General features: G+C 42.4%; 2 protein-coding genes and 1 long non-coding RNA gene across 8 annotated transcripts in view; 1 reads left to right on the top strand and 2 right to left on the bottom strand.

Moving 5' to 3' along the window:
- Positions 1–18,046, top strand: part of ARHGAP9 (Rho GTPase activating protein 9) — a 223,264-nt gene extending 205,218 nt beyond the window's left edge. For all 5 annotated transcript variants that reach the window (XM_040425737.1, XM_040425734.1, XM_040425736.1 and 2 more), the window contains one exon: positions 17,440–18,046. In XM_040425737.1, the coding sequence (XP_040281671.1) occupies positions 17,440–17,698 (259 nt within the window). In that variant the 3' untranslated portion in view covers positions 17,699–18,046. The remainder of the gene's footprint in view (positions 1–17,439) is intronic.
- LOC120996060 lies at positions 18,035–20,223 on the bottom strand. The gene is made up of 2 exons (XR_005777717.1): positions 19,926–20,223; positions 18,035–18,650 (listed from the first exon to the last, which is right to left on the bottom strand). It is a non-coding gene; the product is annotated as an uncharacterized LOC120996060 (long non-coding RNA).
- A 2,482-nt stretch (positions 20,224–22,705) lies between these two features.
- The window catches only part of LOC120996058 (zinc finger E-box-binding homeobox 1-like), a 149,429-nt gene continuing 144,188 nt past the window's right edge, over positions 22,706–27,946 (bottom strand). For both annotated transcript variants that reach the window (XM_040425732.1, XM_040425733.1), the window contains exons 6-7: positions 26,246–26,390; positions 22,706–24,729 (exon numbers count right to left, since the gene is read on the bottom strand). In XM_040425732.1, coding sequence (XP_040281666.1) covers positions 24,431–24,729; positions 26,246–26,390 — 444 coding nt within the window. In that variant the 3' untranslated portion in view covers positions 22,706–24,430. The remainder of the gene's footprint in view (positions 24,730–26,245; positions 26,391–27,946) is intronic.

The following is a 27,946-nucleotide window of genomic DNA, read 5'->3' as shown; positions in this document are numbered from 1 at the left end:
GACTAAGCCCTCACTCTAATAATAAAATCTGAGACTCTCAGCCAATATACTTTGATTAAAACACATCTGTGCCCGCCTACCCACACCAAGGAGGTCTCAGTCAGTTCAATACCCTTTTCTGAACTGAGGGTCATGACGCACAAACATGGGAATTAGCCTACACTCTTGTTAAAGGGGTTATGCAGTGCTACAATATTGGTGACCTATCTTCAGGATAGGTTATCAATGTCAGAGCTGCGGGGTTACTACCCCTGGCGCTCTGGCGTATCAGCTGTTTGCAGAGGTAACAGGGCTTGTGCGAGTGCTGCTTCCTCTTCAAAATTACCTGTGTGTCATCTCCTTTGTAGAAGCGGCACAACGCTGTTACAACCGCTCGTCCAATTTGAGTGAGGATAGCTCATTAATTTTGTCGCACAGACGTGATTTTAGTTTGTTACGGCAAAAACAGGTGCCAGAAATATTAATACATTCCACCCCATAGTGATCACATTGGTTTCTCTAAAGGGTCTAGCAGTATGTTACACCGAAATGCATCCCAGGACTAGTGGATGGCCACGGAGGGTCGCTGAGGAAATAATGCCACCACATGTGATAGATATATAGAGTGCTTTAATGGCTTTAGTTCCCAGGTTCACTTTTAAATGTTAAAGAAGTTATCTAGGAAATCCGCAGGATAGTCATAATTATCACATTGGCAGGTTTCCGAGTCCTGGCGCCTCCACGATCTGCAGTTCCAGGGAGCCGCCATGCTCACTGGTGCTCTGGTGAGTGCAGTGGGCTCTCGGCAGCTCACCAGGCACAGCGCTGTACATTGTATAGTGGCTGTGCTTGGAATTGCAGCTCGGCCCTATTCACTTCAATTGGGCTTAGCTGTAACTAGGTCATGTAACCAATGTATGGTGACTTCACATGGCCAAGTTGCTGGTGTGGCTGTGCAGGAACCACATTCACCCAGTGGGCCGTAAAGGACATGTATTGTCCCTGACCGTAGTTACAGCTCCACACGTCGGCGCTGCCATGCACTTTGACAGACACTGACAGGCTCAAGGACTGGCGCACCTTCTGTTCTACATACGTGTGCAGGGCTGGTACTGCCCTTTTGGCAAACAAATGATGGCTTGGGACTCTCCACCTCGGCTTGGCACAAGCCATCAGTTCTCTGAAAGTTGCAGAGTCCACCACTTGGAAAGGGAGGGACTCCAGCACCAGCAACTTGGCCAGGAGCCCATTCAGCTTCTGCACCGTTGGATGAGTGCACACATCCTGTTGTCTCTTGGCAGTCGCTTCGGTGATCGATTGTTGACAGAATGACTGACGTGGAGGATGTCACGAATACAGGGGAGGGGAGGAACATAGAACTAGGCCTCAAGGCTAGGGAGAGAGAAAAGGTCACCTCCTAGAAAGCCCCTAAACCTGGCCCTGGCTCTTGTCAGTATGTATAGACCCTGAAGGTGGGAAAATACATATGCCAGAACCTAGACCCTAGGAGCCCTGAAGTGCCTTAGGTAGTGGCGGGGAATGAGACTACTGGTTCCTTCCCAGGTGATTGAACCAGCTCTCCCTGAGGCCTAGTAACAACAAGCACAGGGGAACAACCAAATACAAAGAGCCGTATAACTTATTTTATAGAAAATGGATGAGCAGGAACACCAGTATGGTCCACACACCAACTCTTCCAAATCCAGAGTATATCAACCGCATGGTATGAAGCACGAGACCAAACTAAGTAGGGAATGCAGTACTGACCACCGGCTTCACCTGACAAGAGGTGTGTTCATTACCAAACCACAACACTGAGAATCAAGAGATTGTCAGTTAACCTCATGTGCAGTCAGTCTCTCCGATCTTCTAACCTCTGTCACAGAAGGTACCGTGACAGAGAAGGAGCAGGATCAGGAGCATCAGGACCAGCAGATGATGGGAAGGACAGACAGCTCCCTTCGGCTGAGGTGGTGGAGCCTTGACTGCCTGAAATCGGGTGCGTGCCATTGGGTGATGCAGCTGTTGCTGCGGAAGGCTGGACCACCACATCAGAGCCATGGTTCTCCCAGGCCACTTTATGGTGACGCTGCATATGTTGATGCAGGGCCGTGGTGTTAACATTGGCAACATGGCCACGCTTCACCTTCTGCCCACAGATTCTACAAATGGCCATGTTAACCTCCTCCTGCGACTTAACAAAACACTGCCACACTGCCGAGTAGGTGATTTTACCCCCAACACTCTGCACTAACTGACTGCTACCGCCGCTGCTTCCGTGAACCCCTGCACCACTACTTTCCGGGCAGGTAGGCTCCTGCAAAGTGGGTGGTCTACCCTGGGCACGTTTGACTCCTGACCTCCCACTGCTGCCACCCTGCTGATTCCCGGCCACGCTAGCGACTTGCTGGCTCCACCGCTGCCTCACGGGCAAGCTGCTACCCTCTTCTCCCGATGATGATGATGAAGCCCCTAATTCACCCGGCTCTCAAGTGCGATCAGCTACATCATCATCATCGAGTACTGTCTGCATGTCACTGATGTCCTCCTCAACGGTCTCTGGGTCAGGAGCCTGACCACTCACCAAACCAGCTCCCATGCCACTCTCCTCATCACTACTTGCCCGCCTACCGGAGGAAGCGGCAGATGTCTCCTCCACATCTTGGCTGGCCAGTAGCTGCTGACTGTCCTCTAGTTGCTCGTCCTCGCTGTACAGTGGAGCTGAGCCCACAGCATATAATACTTCTCAGGCTGAGGGAACAAAAAAGGACAGAGGCAGGTTGAAGACAGGTGAGGGCACAGGGCCATGCCAACTAAGGGTTGTGTCTGACGAACCCACCGACTCTTGGCTGGGGGTGTCTGCTGTCACTTGGGACGAATTGGATGACCGAGTGAACGGTTCATGAACCGCTGGGTTGCTGGTCAAGACACGACCGCTAGATTACAACTGGAGCTGAGGCCTCTCGCTGCGACTCCTGCTGCCACACCCCCTTACTCTGCTGCGATCTGTGCCTGCGGCAGAAACATTTAGGCATCTGCCACTTCCCAACACCCCAAAAAAGTCTGTAATTTTATCACTTCACCATACAACGGCTAGTAAGCCCCTTTTTTTTCCACTAATACATGCCAAAGAAGGCTTTAGAACATATAACTGCACCGCTGAATAGCAAATAGGCCCTTACTTTTTTCCACTTATACACACCACAAGAGGCTTTAGAAGATATAACTGCACCACAGAACGGCAAATAATATATATTTTTTTGCCACTAATACATGCCAAAAAGGGCTGTAATTTTCTCACTTCACCACACAACGGCTAATAAGCCCTTTTTTCCCACTAATACAAGCCAAAAAATACTTTAGAACATATAACTGCACCGCACAAGGGCAAATAAGACGTAGAAATATTTCCTTGTAATAAACCCTGTTAATGGCTGTATCACACAGCACTTGCACCCCAATAACAAGAACGGTTTGCTGGAATTACAGAGCTGTATAATGGCAATTTGGATCCGCAGTCAGTGCAGCAAGGCGTAATAGGATGTTCCTATTACCCAGGCTGTAACCTCCCCTACTAAACCCTATCCTGCTTCAATACTGTGGAATGATTCCTCCCTATCCTTTCCCTAAACTTCTATACAGCAAAATAAAAGTTTTAAAGTCTTTTCTACCACTATACCTAGCGCTTGCTGACGTCTCTCCCTGCACTAAGTACACTGGAAAATGGCAGAATCTAAGATGGCTGAGGCTATTTATAGGGCTGTGACATCACAGGGCTGGCTGGCTGCTCATTGGCTGCATGCATGGCATTGTGGGTGATTCCTCGTTCCCAGAGTTCCTTGCTCCATGTCCTAACATGTGCAGCAGCCATTTTAGGAAAAAATGCGATTTGTTACCACGAAGCGTGAGGAAATTCGGATTCGGTGCCAATCAAATTTTTCCTGAAATTTTGATCGAATTCCGCTTTGTCAACTTCGATTTGCTCATCTCTAATAATAACAATACATTAGTAGGTGCATTGTATTAACTTTCTCTATGTGACAACACCTTTAAATGTAGAATGGGATAAAAAAAATGATGTAATGCAAAATCATTTCATAAAAGTATATAATGCTGCTGGCTCTTTAAGAACATTGCTGCTGGCTCCAGCCTTTAGCACTATGCCGCCGCATCACATTTTGGCAGCGCTGCTTTTGGAAGGAGAAAGTTGAGTAAGCAGCTGATATAGCCCTGCTGTCCCCAGTCCAGCGAGTGAGCAGGAAAGCAGGAAACTGGGAATTGCTAAGTCTCTGAAGTGTGTGTCAGTCGCTGCGCAATCTTTCTTCAATGTTTCACAGTATTTCTTTCTTATAATGCTCATGGACTATAAGTATGCGAGTCTGCCTGTATTGTTTTATATAGCCATTCTGAATATTGCAGTAGTCTACTGAATGCATGTTGAGATTGCTTGTGTCTAGTTATGAACAGTAGTAGCAGGTCACTATTTTAAATGTACAAAGTAGTAATATAAAGAGAGTAGATGGGCAAAAGCTATGTAACTTATGCAAATGCATAGTATAATACTGTAATTCCGTGCTGTTCAATGCAAGAAATCTGAAAGAAATACTCAAGATGTTTCATAAAACCTTTAATTTCAAGACCCTTCTGTGCTTTCAGGGTAACTCTTACTCCACTCACATCACTTCTGTGTTGCACAGCCCATGTGTACACTGGAAAAATCCTCCAACCTACATGCTGATGTCATGCTGGTGTACCCATAGATTGGCCAAAGAGTTTTCTTTTGGCATACATTTGACCAGAATACCTCAAGATTCTGAAGCTCCTACTGTATTGAAAGGTGTAGTTGACTGCACTTTTCAGTAGGCACCGACCTACAGGGGGAGAGCCTGCGGGGGGAGTAGTAGTTGATTCACAGCGGCTGTCCTCACTCTATCGCTCCCTGCAGCCATGCAGCGAATGGAAGGCGCACCCTTACTTCCCTCGCAGCACACCCTGGTATTGAGGCTCCTGCCTGGTGTTAGGCGGGGTGCTCTTGATGTTAGGTAGATAAGTGCATGGGCAGATGTAGGTGCTGGCGGATGGATGGTGGAGTCAATGACCAGACCTGTTGGTTAAAGTCTCCCTCTACCAAACTGATTATGGGAGTTGTAGTAGTACATTAGATAATAGACACAGTTCCAAAGTTTTTTTTACAGTGTGGTCTTTTCCCAATAGCTTTGTATAGGCAACAATAATGGCAGTATTAGTACTCCCTGTCTCTCTCTATGTACACTGTGCAGTCTCTACAAATACCCACAGGCATGGACATCTGTTCTTATTAACTCTTTATGCAGTTCCCAGTTGCAGGGAGAAAATATTAGATCTGGATAGCCAATCCGTCTTAAAGTGTGGCAGACACTGAAGCAATATATCCTTTCCACAGTAGTAAAGTCTTATTGCCATAAACGTGCAGTACTTTACTGTCTTAATCCAGCACGGCCTTGATGGTTCAAGACCTTCTAGGAATGTTTCTTCTCTTTCCCTCAGGGGTAGTCTCTCAGTTAAGTTGTTCTCTATCAGCATTTCAGTCTCAGGAATGGTGTTTCCTGGATAAGACATCTCTTTGGGCCTACTTGGCAGGAGCTCGCACATGTAGGTCTTGCTTCTAGCTCTGCTTAGATAAAAAAGACTCTCTAACCAGAGGAGTCTGGACCAGCTGGTCTCCACAACAACCTAACCAAGACTACCAGCGTTAACTGTTTTTTAATATCCATACACAACTATTTGGAATACATAGTGTATAGAGAGATAAGTGCTTTAAGCATTACATCACAACATTTAACTTTTTGCAAACAAATAACCTTTAGCAGTGATCCGCTGGGTTACTGCAAGTACTACGGCATCGTTTTTTTAATGGCAGTCAATGGCAATTGTATGCAATGTATAGGTATATAATTACCTGTAATTAACTGTAGATATGATGTATAGATTGACAGGACAGTTTCAAACACTCCAGTGAGGTGAATTTAGCCTTATCAGATTAACGGTTTTATTTTATGGTGGCTGCTCTAATAATAAAAAGTCTGGTGCATTTTAACCCATTAATTTGTTGTGCTTTTTGAATACATCAGTTGTTTCCTACTGTATAGACTCGTGAGGCTTCCTGGAGGTCCTGATCAATTTATACTTTCGGAAAAAGGCACAGAAAGGTGAACACATAGGCCATTACCCCAAATTAATAATGAGAATAAGTTCTTGAAAGTCCTGACTTGCTTAGAGCTACAAATATATTGATTCTGGGGTTGCAGCTATTTGCAAGTCATTCTGCGATCCCATTCAGTTCCGTTATGTTTTGGGACTGCTTTCTACACAGCTATCTTTGGTCGCATGACACTTGTCAAAGTCGCCATGTAGCCCCAGCCTTAAGCAGAACAGGTATGGAAACATGGGACATTTATACTGTAGCTGACAATGTTCACATGCTACACTTATGTTCGTAGACATTCTCTGTATCAGTGCAATATTGAAATATTTGTCAGAAAAATGACTAAGCCGGATAGTGGTTATGTTTTAAATAAACACGTATAAAGCAGGCCGCCCACAACAGTCCCTCAGGGATTCTAGAAATAAGAAGCCATTAACCAAAAGCCCAGGTGATATTAATTTACGAACGAAGGCCAGTTCCTGCCTTAGCTGCAGAATAACTCAGATGTATTCTCATGCTACCAGAATGTCTTGTGTCATAATCCGGAAATGACATCCTCTGTTTAATACGTAGAGTAAGAATAAAATTCCCCTTGGCAGCCTGTACACTCCTGCATAGGGATTCACTGCCTTCTAGTTATGGATTGTGCTACCTTTTCCCTATGCAATGCTGAGTAAACCACTCATCATTTGTTTTTCACTTACATGAATCAGATTGCTCTGGTCAGGAAATCAGAAACAGAAAAAGAAAGTCATTCTCACCCAACCACAGAGATACCATATAAAACATATTTTCCTACGGCAGAAACCAACTCCCACAATGCCCTGCTGTAGGCTGATAGCTGTAGGCTGTTCGGGCATGCTGGGAGTTATAGTTTTGCAACAGCTGGAGGGCCGCAGGTTGAGCATGCCTGCTATAGACTCTGGTGAATGTGGTGTCATGTAAGCTGGCTATTACAGTATGTCATCCCCAATCAAATACACATACAGGGAGGTTTGTTTATCAGCAGTATTTTATGATACAGAAAATTACAAGTCGGGAAACTGGCAAAGATTAAGGTAAATGTATTAAAATGACACACATGGCATCGAAACGGTTGGTTAGGGTAGATTCAACAGATTTGTTACCTTATTCAGAGGTATAGTATTGACCTTCAGTCATTTGCCCATACTCAGGGGGGTAGCAATAGGGGAAGCGGCTGCTTTGGGGCTCGTACTCAGAAGGGGCCCACTCAGGATGAAGACTAAAAGATTTTATTGTCAGGGCCCCCTCAACAGTATTGTAAAATTACTTTATGTACAGTGAAACTGTAGATAATGGATGAAGTGGCTGCCTGGCCTGGTCTGAGAGAGCAATCTTGACTAGATGCAAAAGGTTGGGGATGCACAGGAGGAGGTGGTTGCGAAGAAGTTGCTTGGGGGTCGGGGGGCCAGTTCAAAAATTTGCCGTGGGGCCTAGTCATTTCTAGTTACGCCACTGCCCATACTTTTAGATGCTCATGGATACTTTTTGGCCCAAAAAAAAAGCACACACCATTTATATATTTGGCACATTTTAGGACTTCTCTTAGCAAAGTCCATATTTTCAACATTCAAGGTTGACTTAATTCATATATAAAACGCATAATAAATTTGGCGTACAATTTGTACATATTTTGAGTAACATAAACAGAATTTTGGTGCATTTTACTTAACTATTTCCCTGTCGATCATGAACTGCCAATTACTGACTGACCATCTGCTGAACATTTGGAACTTCTCATCTCTCATTAAGGGTTCATTGACACAGCCGTATGTATTGCAGTCTGCAAAACACTGATCCACATAATATAGGGATGACTTCTGGTTTTTTTGCAGACCCATTGTAACAATGCCTGTTCTTGTCCACAAAAGACATGTTCTATCTTTTTGCGGAACTGCGGAATAGACATACGGATGCGGACAGCGCACGGTTTGTTGTCAGAATTTTCTGCGGCCCCTTTGAAATGAACGGGTCTGCATCCAATGCGCAAAATATGTGGATTGGATGTGGACCAAAAATATGGTCGTGTGAATGGGGCCATAGGGTACAGGCAGACTTTTGCTGGGTAAACTACGGGAGGGCAAGCTTCACATAGAACACACTGTAGGAAGGAACAAGGGGCCATCATTGATGGTCGGTATGTGTCACGAGGTTCCTGGCCTCGGTGAGGTAAGAGCTGGTTTTGCTCGTGTCATTATTGCAGATTGCAGTCTGACACTTCAGCTGTTTAGTATGGCTGTAAAGCTGATCCAGGACGGCTTTTACTGGGAGTAGTCAAAAGTGCTGGGTGGATGGCTACTCCCCACGTTCCAGGTTGGGTCTTGGCAGGCTTATGAAGCAGTCAGCACTATCAAGTGGTGTGGATCTACCTCCATCTGACAGTGAAGCTGTGGAGTCCTCTGTTCTGAAGGCTGAAAACTGCAAACAGGCGTGCTGTCACGACCATGGTCATGGTCGTGACTCCTTGACCCGCATGCAGTTGCCCGCGGTCTGCTCTTGTTGTTTCAACCACTGGTGAGTGCTGTTACTATGTTGCCTCACGTGTGGTTGCCGCTGGCAACATATTAGTATTGGCAGTGTAGCAGCTTGAGCTTGTTGCTGGGATGCTCACTGTCTATGCATACGGTTGCCTATGGCAATTTGTGTTTATATGTGTGCACTTTTCCTGTTTGGTGTGCACGGGGTTTATGTGTGTGTGCACTTTCCCCTTTAAATGGCTTAACTACCCTGTTTGGTTATGGAAGGGTTAACTCCTTTCTTAGGGCTCATGCACACGACAGTATGTTACGTTCAGTATACTGACCGTTTTTGTAGTTCAGTATGCGGAACATATACTGAACCATTCATTTCAATGGTTCAGCAAAAAATACTGAAGTGTCTCCGTGTGCATTCCGTTTCAGTATTTCAGTATTTCTGTACTGTGAAAAGATAGAACATGTCCTATTCTTGTCCGCAAATCACGGTGCTTGGCTCCATTCAAGTCAATGGGTCCGCAAAAAAACGGAACACATACGGAAATGCATCCGTATGTCTTCCGTTTCCGTTCCGTTTTTTGCTGAACCATCTATTGAAAATGTTATGCCCAGCCCAATTTCATCTATGTAATTACTGTATATGCCATACGGAAAAACGGAACGGAAAAACGGAACAGAAACGGAAACACAACGGAAACAAAAAACGGAACAACGGATCCGTGAAAAACGGACCGCAAAACACTGAAAAAGCCATACGTCGTGTGCATGAGGCCTTAGTGTGTGTGTGTGGGTGTGGCTGCTTGGCCTATTTAGCTCCTGCTGGAAGCCAGGAATCTGAGGGGTACTCCAGGCATGTTGCTGGAGTCATCCTCCTGGTAGCCTTTACCATCTCTCCAGTGAGGGCCACCCCTGCGGTCACAAAGAATGTCGTGATGTTTACTTTATGTTCCTGTGATGTCTCTTCTTACTGCAGCTATATGGATCTGGTTTCCTGTGTGAGTCATGTTGTGTGCTGTGTCATTTTGTGTTTGGTCTGGACAACAGCATTTGAGCACGGGTTCCAGTCAGTGTGTCTGTGGCAGGTAGGTGTGGAAGTGTTTTACTCACCTGCCATATCCTTATGCTGTTGATGTTCCCCCCTTCCTTGCAGCTTGGCAAGTGAGACTCCTGTTCGTCCGTGTCCTGGAGGAACAGGTCGTTTTACCCTGCTCCTAAGTTCAGGGATCCCTTGAGGGCTAGTAGGGACCCCAGGTTCCTGAGTATGAGCCCTCCTACCATCAGGGTCGGCTCATACAGCTAGGAGTTAGGGTCAGAGTTAGGGACGCTGTAGGAGGTGACCTGCTCCCTAATTCTGTTGTTTCTGGCCTAGCAGCTTCCCTTTCCGTTAACATCGCACGGATGAGAGTTTCCCCTACTCTCATCCGTGACACGTGCAGGCCGCCTGGAAGCCTGCTAGTGAACTTTTCTGTGGCTGAGCATTCAGCCGGATGTGAACTGACACCTAGGATTCCAGGTGAACATTGTTTTGTTTTGCTGTGTATGAACAAGCACCAAGACTGTTATGTTTTGCTGAGTGTGAATAAAACACTGATTTTTGATTTACAACCTGGTTCCTTGCCTCTATACTGCATCCGCTAACCTGTCTACCAGAGCAAATCCCCACAACACATTGAGCTCTGAACTTGCAGCTCCACATACAGGCATAGCCAGGAAAGGAGGTCTAGGAAGGAAAAGTTATACAGACATCAAGCAACAACAGTGCAATTTGAACATCTCCAAATAAGCAAACATACAGATATATCTCACCAATGACAAAGGCTTTAAATGTGTCCTTACATCGATGCCGGCCCTGCACCCCCTGTACTTTGACTTTCTCTGTCCACATTTTGGAAAAGCAGCAAGCAGGGCTCCAAACCTCCCAATAGTCAAACTATCGCTCAAGTATGGAGTGCTCCGAGGTATGTGACTTTTTGGTATATTTTTCTGGCATACAGGAGATAATAAACAATAGTGAATGTATAGTGTACACTCAAGCTCAAATGGGGGCACTAAATCCACCGGATGAATGTAATTTATTAAAACACACACATATAAAATGCTATAAAATGGTGACAATGCGTAAATCACATGGGCCCTAACAAACAAGACCCCTATATATCTTATGCTGGCTGTATATCACTATGAAGCAAGTGTTCCGTCTCTTGCACCAGTATATAACTGCTCCTCAGATCGTCCAGCATAAAGTGAATATCAGCCTGATAGTTACTTCCACATGCCAATCCACTATATGTAGATAGCTGTTGCGCTGTAGAAGAACATATCACAATTCATCCACTGACATCAGTAGCTGGCCCGCTGCATAGGTTCAAACTCCAGACATAGTCCAGTATGCATTTATTATATTTATAAGCAGTCACTTGTAGCAGCTCAGAATTGGCCTCAGCAAAAGTGCTCAGTGTGTGCACAACTATCGAACAAACTCCTGACATAAAGTGAATATCAGCCTGATGGTTAATTTCACATGCCAATACACTATATGTAGATAGCTGTTTGCACACTTTTTCCTATAGTGTGCAAACGCGGCTGTAGGGGGGACCCGATGGCATGGAAGGCAGCGCGATGTCTAAGGAAGGCATCGCGCAGCCTTTTGGTGACGAGCCTGTGAGATCCAGCCCCCTGGATCTCACAGTCCAGAAACTGTATGAGTAATGCACACAGTATTACTCATACAGCCAATGCATTCCAATACAGAAGTATTGGAATGCATTGTAAAGGATTAGACCCCCAAAAGTTTAAGTGGAAAAAAAAAATTAAGTGAAAAAAAAAAGTTGAAAAAATAAAGTTTTCCCCCCCAAAAATTAAAAGTTTCAAGTAAAAATAAACAAAAATGTCATTTTCCCCAAATAAAGTTAAAAAAAAATTGGTAAAAAATCGGGGACAAAAAAAAGTATACATATTAGGTATCGCCGCTTCCGTATCGACCGGCTCTATAAACATATCACATGACCTAACCCCTCAGATTAACACCGTAAAAAATAAAAACTGCTAAATAAACCATTTTTTGGTCACCTTACATCACAGCAAGCGATCAAAAAGGCGTTTGCCCACCAAAATAGTACCAATCTAACCGTCACCTCATCCCGCAAAAAATGAGCCCCTACCTGAGACAATCGCCCAAAAAATAAAAAAACTTTGGCTCAGAATATGGAGACACTAAAACATATTTTTTTTTGTTTTAAAAAAGCTGTTATTGTGTAAAACTTACATAAATAAAAAAAAGTATACATATTTGGTATCTCCGCGTTCGTATCGACCGGCTCTATAAAAATATCACATGACCTAACCGCTCAGATGAACACCGTAAAAAATAAAAAATAAAAACTGTGCTAAATAAACCATTTTTTGTCACCTTACATCACAAAAAGTGTAATAGCAAGCGATCAAAAAGTTATATGCACCCCAAAATAATGCCAATCAAGCCGTCATCTCATCCCGCAAAAAATGAGACCTAACCTAAGATAATCGCCATAAAACTGAAAAAACTATGGCTCTCAGAATATGGAGACACTAAAACATGATTTTGTTTTTGTTTCAAAAATGATATTATTGTGTAAAACTTACATAAATAAAAAAAAGTATACATATTAGGTATCGCCGCTACAGAATCAGGGCCATAAATATTGAGTTTGGTTTGGCTGTTAACCCTTGCTTTGTAACTGGAAAAAAAATATTAAATGGAAAATCTGCCAAAAAAGTGAAATTTTCTCTATTTTCCATTAATTCTTGTGGAACACCTAAAGGGTTAACGATGTTTGTAAAATCAGTTTTGAATACCTTGAGGGGTGTAGTTTCTAGAATGGGGTCATTTTTGGGTGGTTTCTATTATGTAAGCCTCGCAAAGTGACTTCAGACCTGAACTGGTCCCTAAAAATTGGGTTTTTGAAAATTTCTGAAAAATTTCAAAAATTTCAAGATTTGCTAAACTTCTAAGCCTTGTAACATCCCCAAAAAATAAAATATCATTCCCAAAATGATCCAAACATGAAGTAGACATATGGGGAATGTAAAGTTTTAACTATTTTTGGAGATATTATAGAAGTAGAGAAATTGAAACTTGGAAATTTTCAATTTTTTTACATTTTTTGGTAAATTTGGTATTTTTTATAAATAAAAATTAATTTCTTTGACCCAATTTTAGCAGTGTCATGAAGTATAATATGTGACGAAAAAATAATCTCAGAACGACCTGGGTAAGTCAAAGCATTTTAAAGTTATCAGCAGTTAAAGTGATACTGGTCAGATTTGCAAAAAGTCCTTAAGGTGAAATACGGCTGAGTCCTTAAGGGGTTAATGGTTAGTCCCCTTAATTTTAATGGTTAGTCCACTTAATCAGAACACAGTGAGGGGTCATTTATTAAGACCAGTGTTTGCTACAACGGTCTTGATATCCCCATACTCTGCCAGATAATGCTCTTAATTTATAATGTGGTGGACACCTCGTCAATAAATTAAGCATGTCCTCTGACCGTTCCTGTGCCTAGAATGCAATCTATGCCAACTTGTAGCTGGTGTAGATTCTGGTCATCATTTACGCCAGAAAACTGGTGGAATTGCTGATAAATCTGATGGGGTGGTGGGGTGTACCCCCATCCTTTTCTAGTTTCAGCGTTGTATCTGATCCTGGCCATAACCCCACAATCACTGTGCCCATGAATAACAGCAATGTGAATGCATGGCACTGACCATTTTAGGTACATTTCTGACATGCAACAGGAAGAGGTTAATAGGGGATGCATTCTCTCTTTTGGTTCGTACAATGGATCTGCCTTACAGAGGTCATTTTCTGCCAGGAGAAGTTAACCAGAAGTTAAACAGAATGTATGGACAGGTTACATTACAGGCAGAATTAATGAAGAAATAATAATTTTCTTGGTATTCTTCTGGTTCACATTTGTATTGAGTCATGTTAGTCTACTTCCTGGCTGCCAATATATAAATGTATCTAGGGTTGTGAACAGCTGCGAGATACAAGTCCATCCAGTGGCCAGGTTAGCTTGTGTGATTCAGGGTCTACATGCCTGACAAATTAAAGAGGGAAGTGACTGAGCTTAATTCTTCCTGCAAGAACATCAACTTATTCCAGACAAACCGCTGTAATTTGTGCTATCTACAAGTATAGTATTCATTGTTATCCAATGAGTAATGGAAATGACCAGGTCAGTGACCAATACATCATATTTCCTATCTCAGGGAGCACAAACTACTGACTTATAGCACATAGCAGGACCTTTTGGATTCAAACAGAACACCAATGTTACAAAGCAGATGTGGATCCTCTGTGTTTACTGAACAGATTTGACTTAAGGCTACACCTAAGGATGTTATCTAAATTCCCCCCCCCCCCCCGATCTTTACTCTTTAACCCCTATACAGGGATCTGGACACTACTGCAGGGGGACCTCCAGACCACTTCCTTTTAGAGTAGTCTCTGTTTAGTAGACTGCTGACCAAGGGGAGTCAAGAGACACCGGTACAGGGCACTGAAGGGTCAGGCAAAACCATAGTCAAGAATAAGCTGATATTAGGGCAGCAGTTTTGGGTCAGTACGGAGATAAGGCGGAGGTCAGGTAAAGCAGCGAAGGGTCAGATCTGGAAACAAGCAGAAGAACACTGGAGAGCAAAACAAGAGAAGTAGCACACCTTTGTAGGAAACTGGAGAACTAGAAACTATGGCTCAAGCACCTTCCCACAGAGGAAGGTGCCTTAAATATCCTATGGACGTCTGCTGCAGGCTGGAATTGATTAGGGTGCATGCTGGCCCTTTAAGAACCAGTGAGAGTGTTCGTGTGCATCCTACGGCAGGATAAGGCTGTCACGCCCTGCCCTGTGAGTGATCTGAGAAGATCTGTCAGACTTGCTGCACGTGAATCTATCTGACAGATTGCTTTGTTTTGGCTTTGGGCAGGATTCCACCCCCTCACAGGTTCTGCTGATTAGTTTGTTAGTGATGCTATTTATACCTGCCTCTCACTATAGCCCTTATGGTTTATAGTTTCTCCTGGAGTTCTCTGCTGGTGTTTGGTGGATCTCCTGCTCCCAGTTCGTCTTCAGTTAAGTCCTCTTTCCTTCCCTTCTGTTGTTTGTACTGGCTAGGCCTTAGGTAGACGCGGGTTTCTTCATCTTGTGCAAGGAACCGGTTGTCTTTTCGATGCTCCCTAACTGAGGGTTTGTGTCAGTTTCAGCAGGACTTAGATTCGAGTGCATGAACACTTCTACCATCGAGATTTGTTCATGTTGGTAGCAGTCAGGGAAAGGATCGGGGATTGTCAGGAGGTGACCTTTCCCTGTTCCCTAGCTGTGGGGCCTAGCCTGCTGTTTTGTTTAATTTTGTTGTGTTTGGTTTGCTTCTCTTCCCGCACCTTCCGTGACAAAGGCACAGAAACAGGAAGTAGGCCTCAGCCTGTGTGGAGTGGATGGAGCAGCACTATTCCAGCTGCTGGGCAGAGAGAGGGTTGCTGGAGGGCCTGAACCACTAGAAACCTTGATCTAGGGAACGGGTGAGCAATGTGGCAGCCATGACCACCAAGAGGAGCAGAGTGTCAGCAGGCACAGACGGCCACCATAACAGTCAAATGCATAGCTGTCATAGTGATATTAGTTTTGTTTGGTATAAATTAATTTCTATGATATGATTCAGTGTTTTAATATAAGATGTTGAAATGGTGCCAGGAGTTATAGGGAAAGTCCTCATTCCCCGTCTATACAGTGACTGAGAGAGTGAATCCATATACAGGGAGAGCTATCGATCACAGCGTGTCGGTGGAGGAAGCAGGAATCACAGGCTCCCAGAAAGTTGCTTTTCTTTCATTTGTGATATATATTTGTGATATACCTCAGCTGTATTCCACATGGACAAGAAGATACGCTAGGTAAACTTGTCATATATATAGGTATTGTATTGCAAATAAGTGTGAATAAACGTCACTGAATCTCTTTACAAGACCGGAGTGCTGCCCAATTTTTTCTATTTCTAGGTATTGTAGTGAATATGAATAATTAAACTGTTCTAATTTTTCGATTATTCTCTTTAGTTTGTATACTGTGATAAGTAATCTATTAGTCTAGCTTCCATAAACTCAAAATTATTCTTATTCCTATTTTCTTTGAAAAGAGTCTCATAATGTGAATTGCTAAACAGTTGTATAATCACCTTATACAATAGGAAAAGAAAAAGCTATAGGAAAAGCAAATACATATGCCAAGAGCATGTCCTTTTGACATACATTTGCCCATTGGGCTCCAGCAATCCCTGCTCTATTGAAAAGCATAGTAGGCTGCACTTTTCACTTAGTGTCCAGTTACAGAACGCAAGAAACCAAAATGGAATACATTATGATGCACTCCATTCTGCTTTGTTCAGTTTTGTCCCCATTGACAATGAATTGGGACAAAACTTAAGTGTTTCCCTCCAGTTTTGAGATCTTTTGCTGGACAGATGTGAAAGTAGACTTAGGAGGCAAGTCTAGTCCAGCCAGGAACCAGAGTAGGTTTTTGGTGGAATGTGCACCAGTCTTCTGGCTCACATGTTGTGAAATGACAAAAAACAAAATGGCTGCACACCGTTCTTTATACAAACAATAGAGCTAAGAAATGGGGGTCATTCTAGATAAAAGTGGTACAATACCGACTATAAATGAGTAATGGAAGCTCTTAGCGCACATACGTGTCGGGCCCATCTACCAGGCGTCAAGGTGGCTTCCGCAGATGGGTCCCTGTCACTAAATATACTGCCTCAATTTGGACTTAAGCCTACAATATTCAGGGCAGTGTAGGAACCAGCTGCAAACGTACTCTGCTCAGAAGTCCCAGGTAGATGGGCGTGTTCAGTCTAAAAGAGGTGCTACCCTCAATATATTGCAAGAAAATTTAGACTAGAACCTTCAGAATCACAGGTGCATATCCATGAAGCAAATATAATTACAAAAAACAAAATGGCTGCACACCGTTATATATACAAACAATAGAGCTAAGAAATGGGGTCATTCTAGATAAAAGTGGTACAATACCGACTATAAATGAGTAATGGAAGCTCTGTTGTGAAATGAGTCGGGCTGTGGAGGTTCCCCCCCAGGCCCGCCTCCTCCTGTCCACTTGGAAAAGTGGCAAGGGTATTGGAAAAAGTAAAAAAGTCAGAAACTTGTTTGCGAACTTGGACTTGTGCCAAACTTTTTATGTCAAACTTAGAAATGCGATAAAACTCCCCCGTACTCTATTTTTGGATGCAAAATACTGTTATATCTGTACACCAGTAATGAAGAGAAATAAGGAACGGAGAACTGTCTAACATATGGTATCTAGTAAGCTGCACCAAATTCATCAGGACACATGTCTCATTTTGATCCATTTTTGTTGACTTGTAAATGCATGCAGCCTATTGATGAATCTCCCATGGACATCCCTCTAAAAGAAAAACTATAGCAGGAGATCACAAAGCTTTGCTCACCACCTCCTTCCTTCAACTCACTCTAATGTGTTGCAAAAGTAAAATGAATGGACTTTTCTGTGGACCCACAATCCAACATTAGGCCATCTTTTTGCTTACAGTGAAACCCATTGAAAACATATACACTTTTGGCTGAGTCAAAAGTGTATGTGACTGGGGATTCGGGGGAAGGGGGGGGGGTGTCTGGAGAGATACAATTGTTCATCCGACAGCTATTAAATGTGTATGGCTGTTCTTATGGGAAATTGACTGACGATATTGCTTTTTCTTCTCCCCAGTGTCAGAGAGCACTCCGAGATTAATCGAATGACCACTCAGAACATTGGCATTGTTTTTGGGCCCACACTGATGAGACCGGAGAAAGAGCAGTTTGCTAACATTGCTGCTAATATGGCGTATCAGAACCAAGTTGTGGAAACTTTTCTTACTCACTATGATGAAATCTTCCAGGACAGTCCAGAGGAGTATAGAAATTCACCCTGTGCAGAACCCGAATGTGTGTCTAAACCCCACATAATACTGTCCACCCCTTTGTAGGACTATCATTTCAAACTCAGTAAAAGCCTCCAAGACGAACCTCCTTATTTTTTCCTTCAGCATCTGGAATGGATATTTATGTTGGGGATGTAAAGCAAAGTGTAGGAGGTATTAAAGGTACGATGACTGTTTTAGCTATTTAGCAAAGAAGCACATAATATTGCTCAGTTTTTGGACCAAATGGCTTTGACATATTCCTGTTTGAAGAGACAGCTGGAACTCACATACACTGAAGTAATTGAAGGTGATGGCAAGGTCCATACTTTGTTGAATGCAGATGTAGAAATGAATTGCAATGTATTATTCTATTTTTATAATATGCTTAAAATATTTGTGTTTTGACATTTTTATTCTGGACTATTTTTGTATGAGGTTGAGCAGTAAAATGTATCCTGCCTAAATCTGCATCCTGTGACTCTCCAGCTGTTGCAAATCTACAACTTCCAGCATACCCCAATGGCTACAGGCTCAAATGAAACATGGAACACATAGGCTGATTCATTTACAGATTGACTAGTCAGACCAGCTAGGGGAAGTGGGCCTAATGTTAAAAACTTAGTCAATTTACCTCATAATGGCTGGAGATAGGGGGGTTTAGCTTGTTTGCAACTAACCATTCCCCCTTGGTTAGTAATGTACAGTACTTACTTTCACATGGCTTACGCAGAAAGAGGGTTGGACTGGTCCATCAGAGCATGAGAGGGTCCTCCAGTGAGTCCAGTCTCTGGGGCTCATAGTGGGCTACTAAGGTCCAGGAGAAAAATCCGATTTGGAGATGCCTTTGGGGCCACTTGCCTCTACGGTCTATTTCTTTGATTCAAAACCTATTAAACTTTATTCATGATGTAGGAGTTTGCCCTTGAGAATAATTTCCTCTGGTGGGCCCCAGGAACCCCATTGTGACAATGCACAGAAAAGGTAAAACTAAAATGGAAAAAATCTACTACATCTTCTATTGCTTTTGTGCATATGTGTAGCACCAATGTATAGATTGCAACTCTTGTCATAAAAAAAGTGACAGCATGTGTTGTGGTCATAAATGACTTTTTAGAACTGCATTGTTTATCGTGTTGTGCAAATAATTCATATATGTATGGCCACCTTTAACAACACCATGATCCTTGTTGGAATTTCGTAAAATATTTAAAGGGGCTGGGTAGTATCTGTTACTAGCTGCACATGTGCTGGGAACAGCATACTCTTGTAGGTAGTAATAAGCATTATTAGAAAATTGGCACTGATATCCGATAGTTTACTATGAATAATTCATGTTTATACACAGGTCCGTTCACCTGCTTACCGGCTCTGCGCTCTGATAATGGCCGCTGATGGAGGGTTCTGTCTGTCAGCGGCCTACATTTATTTACATTGGGGACAGACAAGGAAACTAGGACTTGTGCAATCTGCCCCCAGTGTAATTGAATGGAAGCCACTGATGGACAGAACCCTTAATCGGGGGCCATTTTTGGAGCGCAGACCCTCATGTAAACATGAATTATTCATATTAAACTATTCGGACATTGGTGCCAATAGTTTGTTGTTGTTCCCAGCACATGTGCAGCTAGTAATAGATACTGGCCAACCCCTTTAATTTTCTTGTGCTTTAAAGGGGGTTGTCAAACTTTTTTAAATTGATGGGCATTCCTTACTATAGGCTATTAATATTAGATGAGAGGGGGTTGATTCACAGTTCCCTGCTGAAGAGTTGTTTGATGGGGCCGCGGTGCTGTTAAGGCCTCTTTCACACGAATGTAAGGACTCCGTGCCCATGCTGCGGACCGCATGCGGTGGTTCCGCAATACACGGGTCACCAGCTGTGTGCATTTTGCATCACAGATGCGGGTCCGCAAATCTGTAGATGCGGTGCAGAACGGAAGCACGGAACGGAACCCCACGTAAGCACTACGGAGTGCTTCTGTGGTGTTCCGTTACCGTGCTTCTATTCCGCAAAAAGATAGAACTTGTTCAAGTGAATGGGTCTGCAATCCGCATGCGGCTTCCCCACGGTCGGTGCCCATGCATTGCAGACCGCAATTTGCGGTCCTGCAACACAGGCACAGAGCCCTTATTTTCGTGGGCAAGAGGCCTAAGAATGCCTTGTAGCAGCTGCTCTGGGTATTGTAGCTTTGCCCCCATTCAATTGCAGTACTGAGAACAGCCACTACTTAAAGTATGGCATCTGGACTGATGTAACCAATGAAAAGTCCACTGGGCTCACCCCAAGCACTGCTGTTTGAAGGGGCTGCTCAGGGTGAGCTCAGCGGCCATTTTATTGCCTATATCAGTCTGAATGGTGTTCGTATTCAGAGTGCCATCACTATTAAAAGGCTGGATGACCCATTTAAAAAGGGTGTAAGGGGGCAAGTATTAGTTCATTCAGATACAAAAAATGTTTCTAGACAATTGGTTCACTATCCCACTGTATTCACTGTATACAGTTGCAAGAAAAAGTATGTGAACCCTTTGGAATGATATGGATTTCTGCACAAATTGGTCATAAAATGTGATCTGATCTTCATCTAAGTCACAACAACTGACTTTTAATAAATTCAGCGCATTTCACTTCTACGGACTTTAGACTGAGACTAGAGTAGGAACCACCAGTCAGTGATTTCCATCAGTGATCATGAGCCAAAACGAGGATTGGAGCCTCCACAGACATAAGGTATAAGGCAGGCATCTCAAACTCCGGCCCTCCAGCTGTTGCAAAACTACAACTCCCACAATGCCCTGCTGTAGGCTGATACCTGTAGGCTGTCCGGGCATTGTGGGAGTTGTAGTTTTGCAACAGCTGGGGGGCCGCAGTTTGAGATCCCTGGTATAAGGGAAAGGTCTGCTCCTGTTCTGTGTTTAGAGCTGCATCTGGTTTTGGCTGAAAATCACTGATGGAAATAACTGAGCAAACACTGACGTGTGAATGAGGCTTTAGGCCGCTTTCAGACAAGTGTATTGAAATCCGTCAGTATTCTGGCTCAGGACCCTGATGATATACCATCAGTATTGTCATCAGGATTTACATGCGGATTTCTTTCTTCATTATTTATGCACTGCACGGACTGTAATGTGTATTAGGAAACAAATCCGCACAAAACTCGGACATGCTGAGGATTTCAAATACTGACGGAAATTATACGATCATGTGAATAGCTCCATTCATTAACATTAGCAGCGGATTCTGGTACATTAAATCCAGACTATATACTCATTGCAAATACACTCGTCTGAAAGCGGCCTTAGGGTACGCCTAGACTGTCAGGTTTCTGCATACAGTTTTGGAAGCTAAAACCAGTAGTGGATCGTGAAAGGAGAGAAAGTGTGAAGGACAGATATGACTTCTCCAGTTTTTTTTTTTGTCACTCCTTTTAAGACCTGCATCAGGAAATCTGACCGTGTGGCCGCACCCTTAGTAAATCTGTCCAGGTATATGGTTGTCCATATTAGTACTATATTTTCACATTCTGCAAGAGTGCTTAATATATAGCATATTATTTTAATATGAAATAAACATGGATGAAAAAAAAATAATAATTAATGTCATAAATCAACAACTGTATTAGGCTAGTTTCACACTAGCGGCAAGGAACTCCGGCAGGCTGTTCCGGCGGGTGAACAACCTGTCAGATCTATGCTGCTGCTAGTGCACGCGTACCCCCGGACTACCACTCCGGCCCCATTGACTACATGTCATAGTTTTATTCTGGCCGCCTCTCGGCATGTTTGCCGTGCTGCCTCCGGAACTCCGTCCCGCCTCCATTATAGTCAATGGGGCCGGAGCGATAGTCCGGGGGCACACGTGCACTAGCGGCAGCACGGATCCGACAGGCTGTTCACCTGTCCGAACAGCCTGCTGGAGTTCCTTGCCGCTGGTGTGAAAGTACCCTAACCCAGCTGTATTTCAGCTTTACTAGTATAGGAGTGAGGCTTAATGGCAAATTGTACTTCTCTTGCCAATCAGGCTACACAATAAAATCACCCTGTTTAGAGACTAAAATGTTTATTAGCATACTGAGTATAGTTGTTAATCATACAGAATAATCTATTTATATGACAATTTACACCTCAGGATAGAATACAGTCTATGGTAGCACAATATCATGTGACAATGTTTTTTTTAAATTTCCGGATATAGAGTTGTTTTATTGTCATTATTGGTGAATAGAAGTACATATTTCTACAATACATAAGAAAATAGTTGAACTCTGTACAGCTATGGAAGGTACAAAAATATCATGTATTTTACTTTTTCGAACAGGTGCATCTTTCATTTGACAGATAGCAAGTCATAAAATATCTAGAAATTGACATGCACATAGTACATATCATTTCTGCTGGTACATTTTCAAATGCATATGTAAGAAACTAAAATATTCAATATGATAAAATATGTAAATAATGTAAATATTAAAATCTTAGATACAAAAAATATTAAAACAGTTTTGCAGTCATTTACCACTTTGTGTGTAATCCAATTTATAAAACTGCTAGGTCTTCTTTACTGGGATGATGACCAATCTGGAAATGGCTTTCATGGGAACTGTAAGAACGGGCATTGCCTACTACTAAGGCTGGTTTCACTCAACTGTAATAGGAACTTATTTAGGCACCCATATTAGGTGTGTGTGTATATTTTATATAAATATATATATATATATATATATATATATATATATATATATATATATATATATAGCAAAGGACAGGTTGGTCCCCTCTTTAAAAAATTAAAAAATGAAGAGACTGTTTTCTAACTTCCATTAACCTATTGCTACCCCCAATATTGTTCCTGCTGCTGTCTTTGATATTGTGCCTGCTGTGCTGCCCAGCTTCCCTATAGTGCTGCACCTGTTGTTGTTGTGCTACCCAAGGTGCACCCTTATATTGTGCCAGCTGCGTCCTCATGTACTGTGCCTCCTGTGCCCCCTTGTATTTCCAGTGTTGTGCTTATTACCTAGACCGATAGACCGATACATTGGGGAGACCACACAGTCTTTCAGTAAATTCGTGTTTCATAATTGGAGATAAATCTACCAGTCAGGATGCAATAGTCTATCTACACCTACAGGGACAAGAAACATTTCTTTGGGGACAGCAAGGTAGAAATTTTTAACACATATGACAACTGATTTCCAAGACCAAGGAGATCACCCAGGCCAAATTGAGGAATGTTTGCTCCCACTTATTCAAAAGAATCCCATGAACATGGTAAAACGTCTTCAAATTTTCTAAGAGGTCTAGTTAATTATGACTATCCAGAAGTAGATGGGGGGAAATTCAGTAAGATTGTCTATTCTCACGCCAGAGAGAGACACTTCCCTTCTCTAGACTTTTACTATAAGGTCATGGGTGGTGGATCCCACTCTAAGCTTTTTACAATAGGACCTTTGAAAATAGGTTTTCTACATTAGACAACCCCTTTTATGTTTTTTATAGATTTCGGTTCTAGTGTTGGACTAAATGTCATGTTCATTGTTAGTGTGAAAAAAATCTTATATGTTATTACAATATTTCATATTTGCAACCCTGTATTTTGGTAAAATATATTTAGCCATACAGTAGTATTATGTATAATATAATTTCTCCTAATATTGTGCAACATACTCCTTCAAACTTTCCTGGACCTTTATGTAACACTAGTACCACTGAGTAACATAACTAAAAAGAAGCCAGAGATAGTGCTGTGAGTAAAAGAGATGGCAATTATTTACCATTATTATTAATAGCACCAGAAATTTGCATATATACATAAAGAATAGTGGTTGTTACATATAGCACACCATAGTTCAGATTATATCAACAGCATGAGTGCAATGTATGCTAAAACACTGCCGAGTGCCAGGTGTGTAGCTATAGAGGGTGTAGAAGTAGCAATTGCCTCTGAGCCCCGGTGCCTAAGTGGGTCCAAAGACCTGTCTGTCATATAAGAAGACACTAGAATTATAAATAGCACATAGAAGGTGGGGGGCTATGTTATTCTGGAATCACATGTACTGTACAGTTTTGTAGAAGTTTTTGGTACACTTTTTAAGTCCCAACACAGGGGTATATATAAAAAAGAAGCATCATTTTTCCGTATACCTTTTCTTCTTTTTGGATCCACTCAAACACCTAACAGACCTAAAAAAAAACGATATATGTTTGATTTCAGCCTTCAAGGTTTTGCATTAATGGTTCCCTCTTCCCTTAAATGCAAACAATTGGAATATAACAAGTCAGACGGTACTTGTGGGAAAACTCCATCAGCCTATGCAGAACATAGGCACATCAACTTTTTAATAGTAGTCATCTTTGTTATTATTATTGCACACACAGGACATATCACCAAGAAGATCTAATGTGTGATTTGTGTATAAACCCTTAAAAATAGATCCTGTTTTTTTCTGGACCTGTTATTTCGAAAAAGTAATACTGTGTATTCTTTAAAAGAGTTTTTCCATCTGGGACATTTATGGCATATTCTATCAATATGCCATAAAATATCCAATAGGAGCAGGTCAATCTGGGACTTGCTATTATCTCAAGAACAAAGTGAATGGAGAACAAGTCATGCATCTGTGGGGCCCCATCCTTGAGAAAGGAGCTGTCATCGATATGCCATAAATGCCCTAGCTTCAACAACCCTTTTAATTGTTCAAATGAAACCGGGTTATGCCGATTCTGAAATCATGTGTCCATTGGTCCACTTCCTTAGAGAGCAATTGTAGTGCTTTTCTTTATGCACCCTATGGGCACTTATTAGCTCTGCACCATGTTCCTCAGTGTCTCAAGAGAAGGCAACACTGGGTAATTTTCAGACTGGTTAGTTGTATTTCCCCAAGTCATTTCACCATTTTCTGGGAGATCTGTAGAGTTTCTATGGCAGTAAGAATACCGATGATTCATATGTTGAGAGAAGGACCCAGAATGGGAGAATCTCTTGCCACATTTATCACAACAATATGGCTTTTCTCCTGAGTGTAGCCGAATATGCTCAATGAGGTGATGCTTGTGCTTGAAGGCCTTGTTGCAAACTCCACATTGATGCGGTCTATTTCCTAGATGTAAGAAAAAAGAAAAAAAAATGTATCATATTAGCTTTTGACTTTACATCAAATTTTCTCAAAGGGTTTTTCTGATCTTTTTTTTAAAAAAAGACTAATAATTAGCACCCAACCCCCACTGTTCCCACGCCAAACATTTGGTAATTCCCCAATGGTCTCTGCTTACTTGGCCACAGTGATGGCATATCCTACTTGATGTGACCATGCCAGCCAATCACTGGCTGCAATGGTAAAATGTTGTTCATACTGAACTCAGTAATTGGCTGAAAGGTCATTGTTATTCCACAAATGAAATTCCATAAAAGGCTGGTTTCACATCACATTTTTATCCCAAGTTTAACATTGAAAATACAGTGCTGCCCATAATTATTCATACCCCTGGCAAATTTTGACTTAGTTACTTTTATTCACCCAGCAAGTAATAAGGCACACAAAAGCTCGCTTGGCCTTTGCAAAAGCTCATCTGGACAAAGAAGAAGACTTCTGGTCTTCTGTGTTATGGTCAGATGAAACAAAAATGTAATTGTTTGGTCACCATGATGTTTCCTTCATTTGGCGTAAAAAAGGAGAAGCCTTCAACCCAAAGAACACCATCCCCACTGTCAAACATGGTGGTGGGAACAAAATGCTTTGGGGGTGTTTTTCAGCCAATGGACCAGGGAACCTAATCACAGTAAACGGCATCGTGAAAAAAGAGCAATACATGAGGATTCTCAATTACATCAGGCAGTCTGCAGAGAAACTTGGCCTTGGGCACCAGTGGACATTTCAGCATGACAATGACCCAAAACACACAGCAAAAGTGGTGAGGAAATTGTTAGCAGACAACAACATTATCGTTTTGGAGTGGCCCAGCCAGAGTCCATACTTGAGTCCAATTGAGAATCTGTGGAGGGAGCTAAAGATCAGGGTGATGGCAAGAAGACCCTCCAACCTGAAAGATTTGGAGCTAATTTCTAAAGATGAATGGGCAAAAATACCCGTGGAGACATGCAAAAAGCTGGTCTGCAATTATAGGAAGCGTTTGATTGCTGTAATAGCCAATAAAGGCTGTTCTATTGATTATTGAGAAGGGTATGAATAATTTTGGACTGGACACTTTTTGCTCAAATGTAAATGTAAAAGCTGAGAAATGTTTTTTCTCCCACAATAATGCCTCTTGTACATAGTCTTCTTATCTTTTGGGAGACACCTATGTAATTTCCTGTCAAAAAATTACTTGCTGGTTGAATAAAAGTAACTTAGTCAAAATTTGCCAGAGGTATGAATAATTATGCGCAGCACTGTATGCTGTTTTTTTTTATATACAAGCTCTGTGTATGTTCTACTACCACACAGTCCAAAAAAAAACAGGTTGAATGATTTTCACAAACTTCTCACATTTGACACAATTTTAGATATGACTTTTTAACCTGTGTAACTGAATAATAAATGTGGGACAATGTCTTCTGATTAGAATTAGGAGAAGCATACGCACAGATAATGTAGACGTAATAGTGAATAACCCTACCTGTATGCTCATATTTGTGGCGTAGAAGAGAGCTGCTTTTCTGAAAACTCTTATTACACTGATCACAGGCATATATACCATTCTCAGCTTTCTTGCTCTTCTTCCGTGGTGCACTTTCAGTTTGTTTCCCTTCCTCCGAGAAATTCTTCAAGAATCAAATATTAAAGAAAGAGTTACCAAACACGTTTATGAAGCAGGATGTGTATACATTGTGAATTAGTCCAGCCCGCTTCTACTCCATCAACCTAAACTTATTTTGCCGTTACTTTGCCATTATTATCCACAAAAACCACTCTGCCATCTAACTCTACCTGTAACCCTACAGGAGAGTATGTGGGCCCCTACAGTATAGCTAAACACACACTCTACAAGCCGTACCTTGTAGCCACCGTCCTCAAAGATGAACACAAACATGGAATACTTTTAATGCTTTGTTAAATGATCAGCTGTATGAAGAGGCCATGGTGCTCTGTGAGCGCTTAGGCCTCTTCATAGGCCATGTGATGTCACATTCATCGGTCATATAGCCTAGGCGCAGCTCAGCCCCATTCACTTGAGCTGCAATCCGTGTTGAGCGAATCGAGCTTCGGATCATAGATCCGAAGTCGATTCGTTCAAACACTTCGTTTTCGGGATCTGGGGGTACTATTTCTTCTTGTGGAGAGCCGCTAGTAGGCATAAGGAGGCTTATAGGTCATGCAATGTTTCTCTGGGAAAGGGTATTCAGATTAGCTCTCTCTAAAAAAAAAAAAAAAAAAAAAAAAAGAAAGCTGTGTCTCTGGTACCTCCATTGAAAGATAGCTATCCTATAAGTCACTATTCAACCTTGTAAACAAGCCTTAAGACATACAGTCCTGATCAAAATTTTAAGATCACTTGAAAAATGGCAAAAAAATCATATTTTACATTGTTGGATCTTAACAAGGTTCCAAGTAGAGCTTCAACATGCAACAAGAAGAAATGAGAGTGAGACAAAACATTTTTTGAGCATTCAATTAATTGAAAATAACAATTAAACTGAAACAGGCTGTTTTTCAGCTGATCCAAATTTTAGGACCACATGCCTTTAAAAGGCCAAATCTGTGCAAAGATGTGGATTCATTGTCATTTTCGGTCAGGTAGTCACACGTTGTGATGGCAAAGGCAAAAAAACTCTCCCTTTTTGAACGTGGTCGGGTTGTCGAACTGCATAAGCAGGGTTTCTCACAGCGCGCCATCGCTGCTGAGGTGGGACGCAGTAAGACAGTCATTTGGAGTTTCTTAAATGATCCTGAGGGTTATGGAACAAAAAAGTCAAGTGGAAGACCCCAAAAATTTCATCAGCACTGAGCCGGAGGATCCAATTGGCTGTCCGTCAAGACACTGGACGATCCTCAACCCAAATTAAGGCCCTTACTGGTGCTGACTGCAGTCCCATAACCATCAGACGGCATCTGAGACTGAAGGGCTTCAAAAACAAAAAAAGTCTTCAAAGACCTCGTCTCCTTAAACGCCACAGAACTGCTCGTTTGGACTTTGCAAGAGAGCACCAAACATGGGACATTCAAAAGGTGGAAGAAAGTTTTATTCTCTGATGAGAATTTTTTTTAACCTTAATGGTCCTGATGGTTTCCAAGGTTACTGGCATGACAAGCAGATCCCACCTGAGATGTTTTCTACGCGCCACAGTGGAGGGGGCGCCATAATGGTCTGGGGTGCTTT

The sequence above is a fragment of the Bufo bufo genome, chromosome 3 (assembly GCF_905171765.1).
Source record: "Bufo bufo chromosome 3, aBufBuf1.1, whole genome shotgun sequence".
NCBI lineage: Eukaryota > Metazoa > Chordata > Amphibia > Anura > Bufonidae > Bufo > Bufo bufo.
This window is presented reverse-complemented; position numbering and strand designations above follow the sequence as displayed.